The sequence below is a fragment of the Thamnophis sirtalis genome, unplaced genomic scaffold (assembly GCF_051295495.1).
Source record: "Thamnophis sirtalis isolate CommonGarterSnake01/CBP01778 unplaced genomic scaffold, rThaSir2_p1.2 scaffold_1, whole genome shotgun sequence".
NCBI lineage: Eukaryota > Metazoa > Chordata > Lepidosauria > Squamata > Natricidae > Thamnophis > Thamnophis sirtalis.
The window spans coordinates 177180174-177197616 of record NW_028261381.1 but is presented as its reverse complement, the minus strand read 5'-3'; the positions used below and the strand labels follow the sequence as shown (position 1 = coordinate 177197616).

Sequence of the window (17443 nt, the reverse complement as noted above, 5' to 3'; positions counted from 1 at the left end):
CTGATGAAATCATTGGAATTTCCAGAGTTCAAGAACAACGATGGCTCATTGGCCCCACAGTTTTATAGAGGTTTGCAAGAATGAGTCCAGCAAATGCAAATTCATTTATACAATAAACTCAATTGCGAGTACCAACTGCAACCATAACAAATTTTGCTCATGGCCTGACCTATCCATACTGCAACGAGCCCACTCTTGCAAACTCTGTGCAGAACTCAAAAGGCGTCAACACCAAGGAGATACTGACTTATACATCGACTACCACACTGATTGCATCAAAAGTAAGTCCCATAGCCCATCACCCAGCATCCAACTCCCACCATCCAAAACTAGGTACACATGCCCCTAACCTCCTCATTACCAACCACTACCGACCTTAAATGCAAGCTCAGTAACACAAGAAGCATCATAAACAAAATGCCTGAATTCCTCCTCTTACTACATATGGCTACGTTCAACATTATATTTGTCTGCAAAACATGGTTGAAACTACCCCTCCCTGACTCCATTATCAAAGTAAGAGATTCCCATGTTTACTGTAGAGGAGGTGGAGTTGCTATCTCCTATAAAAAGTCACAAAATCTAAAAAAAAATATTCAGGTTAAACATGAACACGCTCTTCCTAAGACCATCATCTGCAAGTTGTCCTTAAATACCATACTTTGCTTCCTGCTATGTTACAGAGCCCTTAATTAGAACATTGTACATGCTAACAAGTTAACTTCACTACTAACCAGTGATGTGCGGTGAGGTTTATACCTGGTGAGGCTCAGCTGGGCATCCTTTTGCGAAGCAGCGAAGCAGGGCAGCGGTCGGCCTCGGCGGGGGGGGGGAATTGCATCACGGGAGCAGCTTAGCGCCCGGGTCTGCAGCAAAGGCGTTTGGCGGCTCCCGCGATGCAAAGTGCCCCGCAGCCTCCAATGCTGCTGCCCGCCCACTGCCCTGCCCTGCTTCTCCAGGCTTCGTCGCTGGAAGTCCCGGATCGTCTCTGGGGGAAGGCTGGGTGAGAAGCGGAGCGAAGCTTCTCCGCGGCCTCCAGGCGCTGAGCAGAGGCTCTCGCAGGAGCGCATGCTAGCGGCCGGCGGTCTTGCAGCTGGGGCCACTCCGGGCCGCCGGCCGTTGGCACGCGCTCCTGCAAGAGCCTCTGCATAGCACCGGGAAGCCGCGGAGAAGCTTCGCTCCGCTTCTCACCCAGCCTTCCCCCAGAGGCGATCCGGGACTTCCAGCGGCAGAGCCTGGAGAAGCAGGCCGGGGCGGCGGGGCACTTTGCATCGCGGGAGCCACCAAGCGCCCAGGTCTGCAGCAAAGAGCCAGCCTCCTCCTTCTCGCCCACTCCTCTCTCCTCTGAAGCACGCCCTGCCCAACGTAAGCGTGCTCAAGAAGACATGATTCGCTGCTTGCAAATCAGGAGCCAGGAGAATTAGTGCCTCTTTTCCATCTGAACTTCTTTGCCTTCTAACTCTTTCTTAACTTTTAGAAGGCGAAAAATTCCTTATGGAAAAGAGGCCCCGAGTTCTCTCGCCTCCTGCTTTGGTTAACACTAAGCAGACACCAAGCCACTGTGACCTGGAATCTGGTAGCAACTATCTTGGCTTTAATTATTTAAAAAATATATATTTAAATTTCTTTCTTTTTCCTAAGGAGACTGGTGAGGCTTCACCTCCCTTGCCTCTAGTGACTGCACGTCCCTGCTACTAACATGGGCAGCCTCCTGCCCACACCCGTTTACCTTTCTGGGTGACCTCAATCTATCTGTCACGCCCCACTCCACTCCATAATTAGGAAAGAAGACCAGGAGACTCCATGGGTTGGAAATCCAAAGTACGTTTACTAATTATAAATGGTAAGCGAGCAGTAGTGAAGCAAAATCTGAATAATATGGCGCGAAAGCAATTGATATATAGCAAAGCCCGTTCCCCCCCCTTAGGATCAAAGCTCCAGTCCAATCATAAGTCCTTCAAATGTCAGGTGTGAGAGAACTTCAAAAAGACAGGCCAAGATGGAATGTGAAGGCCGTTGATGCAGGCGGGAAACACGTACGCATGCACAATCCCAACGACTGGTACATCCTAGAACATTCCTCCAGCAGTCCTCCAGCACATCAATTAAAACCCTCCCACATACAGGCCCCCCCCCTTCCCGTTTCATGGCAGCTGAAGCACCAGCAAAGCAGAAGCTGACATCCGGCCGTCCCCCGGAAAAAAGGCTGTCAGGCCTGGAAGAAAAAACAAACAAAACAGACAAATAACAAACAAACAAGAGAGGGAAAGGAGAAAAGTCAAGGCTTGTCGGGATAAGAAGCATAAAATTTCTGCAGTAAGCGGGGGGCACGAACGTGGGATTTATCAACCCATTCCGTGTGGGAGGGGGGAAAATGTTTCCAAGCCACAAGGTATTGGATGCGATTACGGTGCCGACGGGAATCCAGAATGTCACGGACTTCAAAATGACGTTCACCATCAATAAGCAACGGAGCAGGCGGAGGGTCATCTGTGGGCCGTAGGTCGGACACCCGAACTGGTTTGATGAGGTTGATATGGAACACCGGATGGATCCGGTTGAGATGTTTGGGCAATTGCAAACGAACAGAAACAGGATTGATAACTTTCACAATCGGGAAAGGGCCAACATACTTGGGACCCAATTTCTTTGACTTTTGCGTAGTATCCAAGTCGTGGACAAATACACTAAACCTCCAACGTGGTACTCATAGGGCTGAGAGCGTTTCTTATCAGCCTGCTTCTTATGAGCCTTATGGGCAGCGTCCAAGGTGGAAAGAGTCAGGGGCCAAAGGCGACTGAGACGTTCACTCCAGTCTGCAACGGAAGGAACCTGAGGCTGGGCTGTAGGCAGTTCGGGAATAGGAACAAAATCCTGGCCGTAAACGACCCGGAAAGGGGTGAAGCCCGTGCTGGAGTGAACCGAATTGTTATAGGCCACTTCAGCATGTGGTAACAAGTCCACCCAATCGTCCTGTTGATAATTGATGAAACAACGTAAATATTGTTCAAGGACGGAATTAGTACGTTCACAGCCGCCATTAGTCCGAGGATGGTAGGCGGAGCTAAGGCCCTGGGCGGAGCCAATGCGTGTGAGGAACTCCTTCCAAAATTTAGATGTGAATTGGACTCCACGATCGGAGATAATACGGTCGGGAACCCCATGTAATCGGTAGATGTGGGAAAGGAATAGTTTAGCCAACGCCTTGGCGGAAGGAATCTTGTGGCAAGGCACGAAATGAACTTGCTTGGAGAACAAATCAGTGACCACCCAGATGACGGTGTGCCCCTGGCTCTCGGGAAGCTCCACAATAAAGTCCATAGAAATCTCCTTCCAAGGGGCAACCGGGCGGGCGACGGACTGCAGAAGTCCCTGTGGTTTCCCCGGCGGCTTTTTGGCGGTAGCGCAAACCGGGCAACTGGATACATAAAGTTCAATGTCCTTTTTTAAAGAGGGCCACCAGAATTGTCTCTTTACGAGGTGCAAAGTTTTTACGAACCCAAAATGACCCGCCATCCTGGAGTCATGAGCGCGACGAAGGATAACAAGTCGTAGGGAAGCGGGGATGTATAATTTAGCACCAATCCACGGTAGATCGTCCCTCATGGTGCACCCGTCCCGATGGTTCAGGAACCAGTCGTCTTGAGGAAGAGCCGCTTTGAGGTCAGAAAGCAGATCGTGAGGCACGTCCTTTTGAGCTTTGGTCTGTTGACGTGTGAGTACCGGAGCTGCCAAGAGCGGTTGGATGATACTCAGTTTGGAACAATTATACTGAGGTAACCGGGACAAAGCATCGGCCATGAAGTTCTTTCCGCCCGGGATATACTTTAGAGTGAAATTGAAACGGTTAAAATATTGGGCCCAACGCATCTGCTTTGGGGAGAGACGGCGAGGTGTGCGCAACGCTTCCAAGTTCTTGTGGTCAGTCCACACTTCAAATGGGTGTTTAGAGCCTTCAAGGAAATGGCGCCAAGTAGCGAGGGCCCAACGGACTGCAAAAGCCTCTTTCTCCCAAACCGCCCAGCGCCGCTCCGTGTCAGTGAGTTTACGTGAGGTGTACGCGCAAGGTTGCAAGTTACCTTGGTCATTGGCTTGTAGCAGAACGGCCCCAACGGCGACATCACTGGCATCAGCCTGGACGACGAACGGCTGGTTGAGATGAAACCACGTTTCAAATTTTTGTCAATGAAAGAACGCATCTCCTCCATTTCCCTGGGTGACATGGAGTAAATGCGGGGTTTTGGGAGTTTGACCCCAGGCAAAATGTCAATGGAGCAATCAGTAGGCCTATGGGGGGGTAGAATGTCCGAAGATTGCTCGCTGAAGACTTCCTCAAGATCCAAATATTCTTTCGGGATTTTCTCCTCTCCTGCAATCCTCTCCTGCCCCCTAGCGGCTACTTCAGGAACGTTAGTGATGTCAGGTTGGTTTGGAGAGCCCTCCCCCACTGGAGGCACCTTCGAGCGAACACGCAAGCGGCCTGTCCACCAATTTATGTGAGGGTTCCACTTCCGGAGCCATGGGATGCCCAAAATAAGTGGCCTGTCCATGCCAGGCGCGACCACAAAAGAGATTAATTCAGTGTGGGTACCCATTTTCATTTCCAAAGGCTCAGTAAAAAAATGGGCGCCCCCCCCCCCCCGCAATCGATCCGTCTATCTGGCAAAATACAAGGGGGGGTTTTAAAGTGCGCAATTTGATGCCCAATTTTTCTACCATTGCTGGGTTGATCATGGATCGGGAACAGCCGGAATCAAGTAAAGCAAGGAGGGTGGCAGGTGTCCCCTCAGGAGGAACTTTTAATTCAATAGGGAGTAGAAGGGGCCCCTTGTTTGAACTCACCCAGTGAGGTGAAGTGTCGTCATCAGAGTCATCAGAAGAAGAGGAGTTAGCATCCGCGTCATCCTTCAATGGCTGGGCAAGAGGAGGGGGGTTGGTTTCTCCAGCGAAAGCCGTTTCCTTCTTTTTCTTTTCAGAGCCTCTTGCAGGTTTCTCTTCACGTCTGGGAGGGGGTTGGGCAGAGAGGGGCAATTTAGCCCGACAGTCGGGGGCGGTGTGGCCAAGCTTGCCACAGCGAAAACATGTTAAAGGTCTGGAGGAGCCAGAAGGGGGCCCTCTCGCGTCGCCTCGTCGTTTGGAAAGCGATTGAGTAGTAGGAGGGGGGAGGGACTTGGCAGCCCTTTCTTTCCGCTTCCTTTTTTCTTCTGTGGCATAACGCAGACGAATTAAGTCAAGCTCAGCGTCAGCAGCATGCTCAAACCAAGTGATTAAACGTCTCGGCAGGTTACGATTGACACATTGTTGATAAATGTCAGCGTTCAACCCTTCAGCAAATCTGTCCAGAAGCGCATCCTCCCCCCAGCCTCTCATGTACTGGGAAAGACACTGGAATTCCTGGATGTATTCGGCGACAGGTCTGTCGTCTTGGTCGAAGGTTAAAAACTTCAATTTGTTCCGCTTCTCAGTTAACGGGTCATCAAAACGTTGACGGAAAGCCGCCATAAAACGGTTGAAATTCCCCAAGAGGGGAGAACCAGACATATGCAAAGCAGTCGACCACGTAGCCGCCTCACCATCCAAAGATAAAAGAACCATTCTGACCCTTAAAGTGTCAGATTCAAAGTCCCGGCCATAAATCTCCATGTAGTTAAACACTTGCATAAGAAAGGAGGGAAGGCTGGCTGAACTACCATTAAAACGCACAGGCAAGGGAGGGATTTTAGCCATCCGATGTCTTCGGGGGGGAGCCTGGGGGGGAGGTCCCCTTTGGTCAGCAAAACCTCTAGCCGCAGGGGGTGACACGGGCCGAGGGGGGGGCGGGGGCGAATCCTGGCGTGGGTAACGTTGCCAACTTCTCCAGTCTCTTTCCTCCTCCCCCCTTCTCTCCTCCAAAAATGTTTGACCCCAATAATCAGGTAATTCACTCCGCTGGGGTTTTCTCACGGGGCCCTGGTGCTGATAACTTCTCCATTCTCCTTCATCGGCCCCTCTTCTTTCCCCAAAGTCCCTTTGGCTCCAATATTCAGGGAACTCACCCGCCTGAGGTTTTCTCACGGCACCTGGCTCCAGCGAAGTTTGTTGAGGTGGTCTTTGGGTGAGTCCAGCATTCCAGCTTGTCTCTATTTCTCTTTGCCCCACTGAAGTTGACCAACGGGGTAGGGGGGTAGGTTCAGGCTGACTGGAAATTTGCAGTTGAAATAAATCTTCGTGCAAAGGTCGGTCAGACGGGCTGGGCTGGTGTAAAGAAAGGTCGGGAGGTCCTAGTTCACTGGAATCCGTCCCTCCCACGGCGCCTTCCTCCTCTCTGGTCGGAGAAGACATTATTTCCCTTCTCGGTAGACGTAAATCTCCTGGAAAGGGATATTTTCAGATTTTGCTTCTTGTCACGCCCCACTCCACTCCATAATTAGGAAAGAAGACCAGGAGACTCCATGGGTTGGAAATCCAAAGTACTTTTACTAATTATAAATGGTAAGCGAGCAGTAGTGAAGCAAAATCTGAATAATATGGCACGAAAGCAATTGATATATAGCAAAGCCCGTTCCCCCCCCTTAGGATCAAAGCTCCAGTCCAATCATAAGTCCTTCAAATGTCAGGTGTGAGATAACTTCAAAAAGACAGGCCAAGATGGAATGTGAAGGCCGTTGATGCAGGCGGGAAACACGTACGCATGCACAATCCCAACGACTGGTACATCCTAGAACATTCCTCCAGCAGTCCTCCAGCACATCAATTAAAACCCTCCCACATACAGGCCCCCCCCTTCCCGTTTCATGGCAGCTGAAGCACCAGCAAAGCAGAAGCTGACACTATCTCTTATTAACTGGACCCTAAATGAATGTACAACTGAACCCATACGTACAACCCTATACAATGCTGTTAACTAATCTGGGACTGGATCAACTAGTAATTAACAACTGCCTTGATCTCCTCTTCTGCAAAAGTTTAAACTCAGTTTATGGACTACAAATAAAAGAACCCTTTTCCAACAGTGACCACAGCACGATTGACTTTTGTCCCAATATACGCCCTTACAAAAATCACCATAAAGATGGGATATCCAATTATAACGTTTAAAAAAGCCAACTATGATCTCATAGACAGTGATCTCTCATCTCCTGATCGGCAAGTTCTATTCACTGACTGTAATACTGCCAAAGACCATTATAACATTTTTTTGCTCGAAGTCAAAAAAGTCATTAAACTATACGTACCACTAATAACCCCCAAAACCAGGAAAAACAAATTACCCAAAACAATAAGGAAGATCCAATCCCCCCAAAAAATCTCTTTGGCAAAAATACAAGACTGGCTACTTAGCTAACTTTAAAAGCCGTTACAAAAACTTATGCCATCAAATAGAGACTGAATGCACCAGTTATCACATCAATCAAAAAGAAAATCTTCTGCACATGAAATCCACCCACACCTTTTATAATTTTGTAAACAACCAACTTAGGACTCGAGATCCATCCCATCTCCAAAAGGACCTAACGGCAAAGACTGTAATGATGAAGCAGTTGAAGCAAACCTCTTTAACATATTCTTCAGCTCAGTCTTTGTAAACAGAAATGGCTCATGCCCAATATTTCCTAGTTGTACCACAAATAATTACAATGAGCTAACACAAATCAATTTCACAGAAGATAATGTTGAAAAGGCACTATGCAGCCTAAAATTATCTCTATCTATTGGACCTGGTGGAGGATGTGCATACTTAAAAAATCTTTCCACTGCCATGGCTGAATATTTCAGGACCAGCTCCATGCCCAACCTATGGTCATTACCCACAGTCATCCCTATCTTCAAAAAGGGGGAGCCCAGCCTAGTTGAAAATTACAGGCCAATCTCTTTATGTTGCATCACCTGCAAAGTCATGGAGTCAGTCATAAACCAACCCTCCACTTAGAAACAAACAAACTACTCTCTAACAAACAATTTGATTTCAGAAAAAAGTTGTCCTGTAATCTGCAACTCCTACACTGCAAAAAAATATGGACAACACAACTCAATCAGGGCAAGGCAATAGACGCAATCTAAATAGACTTCTGTAAAGCCTTTGATTCAGTGGTATACTACAAACTACTACTAAAACTGAAATAGTATGGTGTCTCTGAACCCCTACATAATTGCATAGCTACATTCCTGTCAAACAGGCAACAAGTGGTCAAAATAGGGAGTGCCCTATCAAATCCTGCACCTGTTAACAACGGTATCCCCCAAGGCAGGACCAACACTCTTTATACTTTACATAAATGACTTTTGTGAGGTCATTATAAGCAACTGCATTCTCTTTGCTGATGATGTAAAACTATTTAACACCACCGGCAATGCCACCCTTCACCCTTCACAAAGACCTTGACTATGTGTCAGAATGGTCAAACAATTGGCAACTACAAATCTCAACCAACAAATGCTCTGTCTTACAGATTGGCAAAAAGAATCAGAACACCAAATACAAGCTGGGTGGACACGACCTTGTAGATGATCCTCACTCTGTCAAGGACCTTGGAGTAGTCATATCTAATTATCTAAGCACCAGAGCCACTGTAACAACATTGCCAAAAAAAGGCATAAAGAGTGATTAACCTAAACTTGCATAGCTTCTTCTCTGGTAATATTATATTGTTAACCAGAGCATATAAAACATTTGCTAGACCAATTCTTGAATACAGCTCATCTGTCTGAAATGCGCACTGCATATCAGATATTAATACAATTGAGTGAGTCTGGAGATATTTCACGAGAAAAATCCTCCACTCCTCTGCTCACAACAGAATACCTTAGGCCACTAGGCTTGAAATTCAGTCTGACCTAAGCGTAGTACACAAAATTATCCGCTACAATGTCCTACCGTCAATGACTGCTTCAGCTTCAACCACAACAATGCACGAGCACACAATAGATACAAACTCAAGGAAAAGCACTCCAAACTTGATGCAGAAAATACAACTTCAGCAACAGAGTGGTCATTGCCTGGAATGCACTACCTGACTCTGTGGTTTCTTCCCTAAAGCCCCAAAACTTTAACCTTAGACTGTCTACTGTCAACCTCACCCCATTCCTAAGAGGTCTGTAAGGGGTGGTACATAAGCGCACCAGCATGCCTACCGTCCCTGTCCTAATATTCCCTTGTATTTGTATTTGTATTTGTATTTGTATTTGTACTCATTTCATGTATTCATAGTCATGTTTATACTTACAGTGTATTTGTTATCTAATAAATGCTTGATGAAATGAATGAATGAATGAAAGAATGAAAGAATGAAAGAATGAAAGAATGAAAGAATGAAAGAATGAAAGAATGAAAGAATGAAAGAATGAAAGAATGAAAGAATGAAAGAATGAAAGAATGAAAGAATGAATACATACATACATACATACATACATACATACATACATACATACTTACTTACATACATACATAAATACATAAAAATTTCTGAAAGGAGGCCTTACATCCAGAGGGAAGAAAACAATCACCTACATTTTTCCCCTCCAGGTAAAACTTACACAATGCCAATATTAAGCCGCAATGGGTACCCATGAAAATCTGGTATTTTGGACTTCACAAAAGTTACCAGGGGCAAATTCCCTCCAATAATCAGATCTCCAGGTCTGTAAAATTCCCATTGATCTCGGACCTTTACATGTTTTGGCAATGCACATATGGTTTGTATCCCCTTAGCAGTAACTGAAGGAAGGAGCCAGAAGAGCAGAAGCAGCGGCAGGAGAGGCAGCCCAGCCATTCTCACAATCCCTCCTAGATCAGAAATCAAGGTTAGTGCAGAAGCTGAATTGCAGGGAGCATCAGAAATCTCACCAGATTTACATAGTTGAGCCTTCCTTGTCAGCTGGATGGCCCCAGGGCAAATTTATCTGATGTCTCTTTGCATTAAAGCATTTGTATTGTCTTGCTTTATTTGCTTCTATCTATCTTATTCTGAAATTAGACTACGTTCTGTATTCTATTGTAATTATAAGGTCACAAGAATAATCCATCAATAAACTACTATTATATCAATCATGAAGGTCAGTTGAGTCTCAACAAACCCCAAAGCTAGCTTTTTGGAAGACAAGCTAAGGTCCCTCCCCACTGAAAAACCCAGAGCATGGTTTGTAAAGCAAGTTTTATCTTATAAGATTCTTGTGGGTTGAAATCCAGAGGGAATACATGAAGAATTATTGTTCTTCTGCTAATTATAAGGAAAACAAATTGTCCTACTTACTCAGCAACAGGTGTTGGTTCCACCTGAGATAGGAAAAACATGTTTGTGTCTCTTGTTGCTAATCCACAGAGCAGATGGACTTGAGAGTCAAGGCAAAGTTGTGGTTTTGATTGGCATGAAAGTGAGCACCTGCACACAAGATGGAGTTTGGCCTGTGCCCTAGTATGTTCAGACAGAATGGGTTCTAATGGGGCATGGTAACAGTCAGCTGGACCCTAGGAAGAGTGAGCAATCACACCAATGTTTAAGAACTGGTGTAGTTACACCCACAAGACAAGGGATGGAATGGATTAATTGACTAATGAAATTTTTATGGCAATCCATGTCGTGCAAAATGATTCTCAGCAGCATACAACAGTCCAGTAAAAACTGCAAATAAAGAGGACAATTATTGCTTAAAACCTTTATACAACATTTATTAAAAGGAGTTAGAATTATCGGGGTTCCCAAGTCTTCTAGCATGAACAGATTTGAGGGAACTTCAGAAACTTTGAGTAGAGTTGAGGCCAACCAATGGAGCTCAGCAACCAAAGGTATAATGAGATCTACCAGAAATATAATTGTTCTTATTCATGCTTTTTGCACCAGCTGAAGTTTCTGGGTGGCCCATATGGAATGCATTGCAATAGCCCAACCAGGAGGTGACTATGGCATCCTTTGTCCTAGAATGGGTGCAACTGGCACATAAACAAAGTTGTGAAAAGGCCCTTCTAGCTGTAACTGGTTTTTATGGTTTTATTATTTATAGGCCGCCCTTTTCCCTGAGGGGACTCAGGGCGGCTTACAATATATAGGGAGGGGAGTACAAGACAGTAAGACATAACAATACATAAGTAAAAATAGTACACAACATTCATCATTCGGGTGGAGACGGATTACGATCTTTATCCCCAGGCCTGACGGGATAGCCAGGTCTTGAGGGCTGTGCGGAAGGTCTGGACGGTGGTGAGGGTACGAATCTCCACGGGGAGATCGTTCCAAAGGGTCGGAGCTACTACTGAAAAGGCTCTCCTCCGTGTAGTTGCCAGTCGACACTGACTGGCGGATGGGACTCGGAGGAGGCCTAATCTGTGCGATCTAATAGGTCACAAGGAGGTAATTGGCAGGAGGCGGTCTCTCAAGTACGCAGATCCACTACCATAAAGGGCTTTATGGGTGGTAAGTAGCACCTTGAAGCGCACCCAGAGATCAACAGGTAGCCAGCGCAGCTCGGGGAGGATAGGTGTTATGTGGGCAAACCGAGGTGCACCCACGATCACTCGCGCGGCCGCATTCTGGACTAGCTGAAGTCGCCGGGTGCTCTTCAAGGGCAGCCCCATGTAGAGCACATTGCAGTATTCCAGCCAGTAACTGCCACTTGGTGCTCAAGCAGGAGTTGTGAGTCCAGAACAACCCCACATTTCTTGCAGGGTCTGTTTGTGGCTAATGCTACCCCACCCAGCACCATAGAGTGTGTAGTCGTAGAACTAGAGATCCCCCAAATCCAAAGCCATTCATGTCTTCCAAACGTCATTGCTTTCTCCAGGGAATTTCCCTGAATGACATGGCCAAAGTAAGTGAGACTCAATTTCATGGTTTCCTTCCAGCATCATGGCTGGTGTTATGTGGTCCAGTACTTGATTGTTAGCCACAGTTACTGTCCAAAAGGTTGTCCAATTAGTTAAGCATATCACATCGCAATACTGAGACCAAGGAGAAATGTTTTAATACTCTAAATTGCATTGTACCAAATCCGAAATGGAATTTCAAACAGGAACTAAAATGATGTGTCTTTGGACAGAAATGATAAAATGATCATCTAAACAAATAATTCCCTCAACACTGTCAAACTATTCACTAAGGCTGTGTTACTATTACTATTAGTCTTCTCATCATTCCTATCACCCATTCCCTCCCACTTATGACTGCATGACTGTAACTTTGTTGCTTGTATCCTTATGATTTATATTGATATTGTTTCCCGATTGCTTATTTGTACCCTATGACTATCATTAAGTGTTGTACCTTATGATTCTTGATGTATGTATCTGTCTTTTTATGTACATTGAGAGCATATGCACCAATCACGGCCAATAAAGAATTCTATTCTATTCTATTCTGTTGTTGTCAAAATAAAAAAAATCCTTTCCAGAAAGCCAAGGTCATTCTTTGTCTCCGCATCTCTGAGCCTGACCAGAACTAGATGGGTGGAAATGCCAGTGAGGCAGTGGAAGATTGGACCATGTGATGGACTTGTGGGTGTGGGGGCAAGATCATGAACTTTGAACTGGATGGGAACCCCTGGAAGCTTTCAGATTCAGGTTTCCCGCAGAAGTACCAACATGTCTCTCTTAATAAATTGGAACTCTGAGGAAAGCTCTGCCTTGGACTCTGATTTAATTTTGTATGATATTTGGAATGCTGACACTCATTTTGAAACTGTAAGTTTCCTTTCACATCTTGTAGTTTACTTATCAATTTCTTTTCTTTTTTCTTTTTTTTTCAAGATTAATCTTTTATTACATTTTCATTTTCCTTTATACAATCACTTAAATACTGTGCAGTTAAAAAAAAAGAAGCAATAAACAACTCATAACACTTCTATCCTACATACACCCTTCCTTCTACCCCTCCAACTTTCATTTCTCCCTTCCAACAATCCCCTCTTCTACTTCCCCTCCCCCTCAGCCATTCCTTTCTCCCCTTCCCACCATCTCACCCTCCTTACATTCCCTTCTCACTCCCTCTTAATTCCCCCCTCTTCTTTCCCTCTACACCTCGCTTCGGTGTATTTCTAGTATTCATTGGTCTATTTGTTTTGTACTAAAACAAAAGAAAAATAAAAGGAAAAGAAAGAAGAAAAGAAAAAAAAAGAAAAAAAAGCAACAGTATCCAAGTGCATTCATTGTTCTGAAAATTGAGTCTATATTTCCACCCTCCCCCCCACCCCCTGAACCCCCCTCCCTGACCCCCTTCCGACTTCCCAGATCCCATTCCCGGCATCGTTCTTTATCAAGCAAAGTCTGGAGTATATTGAAACCAAATAGATTAGAAGTTACAAAATAATAATAATAAAAAAAATAAAGAACAAAAAAGAAAAGAATAATAAAAAGAAAAAAAGGGGGGAACCCCCCCCCCAAGAAAGAGAAGTCAATAAACTCTCTAACATTAAACTCAGCTTCTCATTATTTTTAAAATCTTAAACAATGTCTTTACCTGCTTCCGCATATAAATTTTATACCTCCCATCCTGCCTTTACCCGTGTCCGCATATATATATTATCCTCATCCATTGCTCCTCCCATATTTACTCCACCCTCGTGTAGACTCTCCAGATAATCTTTCTTAACCTTGTATTCAAATAACAATTTATACAAAAATCAGCTTACATTCTGGATCAAGGTAATCTAATTGAACTTTCACTACCCTTCCATCTACCCCACGCCACCCGACTCCATTCATCCCAAACCACAATCCAAGAAAACTACGATCTCCGCTCTCCTCGCCCCAAAGAATAGATCATGCACAGTTTAAATTAAGATTCAAACAAGTCTTATATAAGTCCCATACAATATATGTCCAAATTCAGCACTGCTTCTTTCAGTCTCAATATCTCTTCATTGGTATACAGCTTTGTCATTTTATACCAGACAGGAGTCCTGAAATTTTATTCAGATTAAAAATTTAAGAAGTATTTTAAAGGCATAGCTGGATCTTTATTCTTTACTCTTCTGCCCTTCCGGAAGGGGAAAGCAACACCCTCCGCCTTGTAGCCACGTGTCCCGCTGCTTATCTTCTCCTTCTCCTTGTCTTTCTCCAAGTCCGGGTGAATCAGGAAGTCCCGCCTTCAGAGTTTTGTAGTAAAAATCTCGGGCTTCGCAAACAGAATTGAGACGATATTTTTGGTTCTCAAATGTGACTGTGATACCAGATGGCACTTCCCATTTATATTGTATCTGAGAATCTCTGAGTTTTTCAGTTAAGAAAGTGTAGTCTCTCCTTGCTCTTAATATTTGAGATGGTATTTCTTTAAAAACAATCAAGTCCTGTCCATCGATTCGCAGCCTGTTATTGTAGAACTTCTGTATTATCGCATTTCTGGATTCTCTTGTGGTGAAATATATAATTATGTCCCTCGGAAGCTGTCGTTGTTTTGCTACACACGAGTTCTGGCGATAAATTTTTTGAATCTGCCAATCAAAGTTAAATCCCGGACTTCCCACCGAACGTCTGAAAGCCTCAAAAAAGGTCTGTTTCAAATTCTCCTGTTCCTTTTCACGCAATCCTCTGACTCTTATTGCAAACGCAGTCTTATTGTAATTTATCATAACGAGTTGTTTTTGAGCATTTTCAACTTCCTGTTGTAACGTTTGAATTTTAGATGTCAAATTAGAATTAGCTTTTTCCAAAAGTTCCAATTTGTCCTCCATTTCAGAAACATAGTCTGTCATAACAGTCATAACTCCGATCATATCCAAGGTCATGAGCCAAGGTGGCGCAGTGGTTAAATGCAGCACTGCAGGCTACTGCTAGATCAGCAGGTCAGCGGTTCAAATCTCACCGGCTCAGGGTTGACTCAGCCTTCCATCCTTCCGAGGTGGGTAAAATGAGGACCCAGATTGTTGGGGGCAATATGCTGACTCTCTGTAAACCGCTTAGAGAGGCCTGAAAGGCCTATGAAGCGGTATATAAGTCTACTGCTATTGCTATATCTTCCCTTGTTTGAGCAATCTTGGCATCCAGTTTATCATATAAGTCCGATAAAAGTTGTTTAATTTCCTGTCTGAACTCTTTAAGGGTTTCAAAAAGAAATTCTTGCGTTAAGAGATCTCCAGTAGAGGGTGTGGGAGGCAAGGGCAGCGATTTTGTAACAATTTCTTGAGATGTATTATTAAGGAAACGCTTAGACTGCTTCGATTTGGGAGCCATTATAAAAAACGCACAAACAAACAAGCAAACAAACAAAGTCTCTGCTCCCTTCGGTTTTAAATGGGATACTATTTATAGACTTTTAACAGTTAATAAGGAGAAGTCTTCAGGAGAATAGAGCTGATTGAGTGTGTCATATATCAAACACAGAAGCTATAAAATCGCCATCTTGTAACGCAGCTGGATAAGAAAGCCTTTTACAAAATTGAAGCTGGTATTTTGAATAGTAATAAGAAAAAAATTTACGACTTCAAGTTAATATTTGGTTTTGAAGCCATTTCAAAATTTATCTGCCTGCAGTTAATAAAACTCTATTGCCTGAATATGCAGCTTTAAGTAAAGAGGCTGAGTTCCCCTTTTATTTTGAAGTTTAAGGCTTGGCAAAACTTTCAGTGAGTAAACATTGCAACAAGACCGTTCAGCAGATTCATCACCATTTAACTTCCAGATAAGCAAAGTTAATGAAGGAGTAAAATTCTTGTAGAAATGAAACTAATTAAAAAACTTCTGCTGGCCTATTGTGAAACCAAAACATATGATAAGCAATCTCTTTTGTTTTGAATTCTTGTGAGAATTAACAAAAAGTGTTCATTATTACCGGAGAAACCAGCCTGCTCTGTGCCATTTTAAAAGCCTCTAAGTAAATAATTTTTCGGAGGAGAAAAAGAAAAGAAGCTAAAATGTTGATAAACAATTATTGTCCACGGAAACGGATTCAGCTCGTGATAAGATTAAATCAAACAAAACTTTGAACTGAGTGGGGGAGACCTACTTTGTCCTGCACAAGGCAGTTTGAAATTCCCAGCACGGACAGCCGTTCTGCCTTGGGCTAGCCCCCCTTTCCCTGCAAGCACAAAAGCTGCAAAAATCGAAGAGCATTTGCCAGCAAAACAATTTCTTCTTTCCTTCTTGCCTGAAGGATAAGAAAACCTGATAAGACATCAGATGGAAGATCCTCTAAACAGGTATGTAGCCAGGAATTCGGAGGCAGCTGATTTTTTTGCTGCCACCACCAGCAGGCTCCTCCCAGGAACGGCAATTTCTTTTCTTTTTTCAATTTGTAGGCTAAACATCTTCCCGATTTATTAGCATTTTCAAAAAAGTTTTCTTTTGCTCTTTTGATTTGTTGCACCAATTCTTCCTTTTTTATTAAGTTCAGTTTGTGTTTTATTATTTTCATTCACTAGTAATTCTGACTTCATCTCAGTGGATTTCCAAAGATTAACCCTCCCTTAGCATAAAGAGGTTTGCATCCAGTCCAAACATGTTTACTTAGCATGATCTGAATAACATGGCTGGGTCTCTTCAGAGTTGGAGCTGAGATGAACGTTTATCTTGAAGATTTAAAATCTTACTTGAGCCCTCTGAAGTCATGAGAGCATCACACTCCCTACATCATCCTTTCTTGATTTGCTCTAGGAAGAGGGTCTATTTCTGTGGCCAATGATTTGGCTTTTAATGTTGCTATGGTCCTTGCCTGCAGCCGTCCAGATGGTCCTGAGGCCAAACTGCTTCTGGAGGAGACCTTTCCAAGCACAGAAAGACTATTACAGACCTGGAGATCTCATTATCGGTGGAAACCTGCCTCTCTCAATTTCTGTAGTCCCATTTTTTATTTTAGATGAGCGTCCTGGTGATTGGGACGTCTATTATCTGTAAGTCTTTCCTTGATTGTCTTTTCATTCAGGGCAACATGGAAAGGGCAGTCTTGAAGATGGGGCAGATTTAAATCCCACCTAGCCTCACAATGTTTCTCCTTGATGATTCAATCTCCTTCTAATCCCCTTCTCAAGCCCTCTGACTCTTCACACAAGGGAGTCAACCTCTTCTCCATGTTTCTGTAGGTAAAGTGCACATTGCAGAGAAGCCAATTTGGACTGAATTTAGGGAGATCCTCTATCTTATAGTTGGACTAAATTCATCTTCCCATCTCATTATTGTGATGATCTGTAACACCATGCTTCATGCTTTCATTATATCAAATATAGAGAAAGTCTGTCTTTTGTCCCACCATGTCTCATTTACCATAAATCTCCTTTAAATCCTGGGCAAGTCAAGAGAGTTTCTTGGAGAATCCCCAACAGAAAGAGTTCTGCATTCTGAGGCATTAAATGGGCTTTTTCTAAGTGGATGTCACCCAGATATATCAGCTTAATCATTACTATCCAGCAAAAATTAATCTGGTCAGGCATTCAATTTCATTCTAATTTAATTTAATTTAATTTAAATCTCCTGTTAATCCTGGGCCCTTCTAGGTCAGCCAAGTGAGCTTCTTTGAGAATCCCCAACTGAAAGAGTTCCTCATTC

At 44.0% G+C, this 17443-nt stretch overlaps 1 protein-coding gene across 1 annotated transcript in view; it reads left to right on the top strand.

The window, feature by feature from the left end:
* The first annotated feature begins 40 nt into the window (after window positions 1-40).
* LOC148049900 (vomeronasal type-2 receptor 26-like) overlaps window positions 41-17443 on the top strand; it is a 41891-nt gene continuing 24488 nt past the window's right edge. Inside the window, exons 1-2 of the mRNA XM_087705209.1 lie at window positions 41-281; window positions 16758-16791. Coding sequence (XP_087561335.1) covers window positions 41-281; window positions 16758-16791 — 275 coding nt within the window. The remainder of the gene's footprint in view (window positions 282-16757; window positions 16792-17443) is intronic.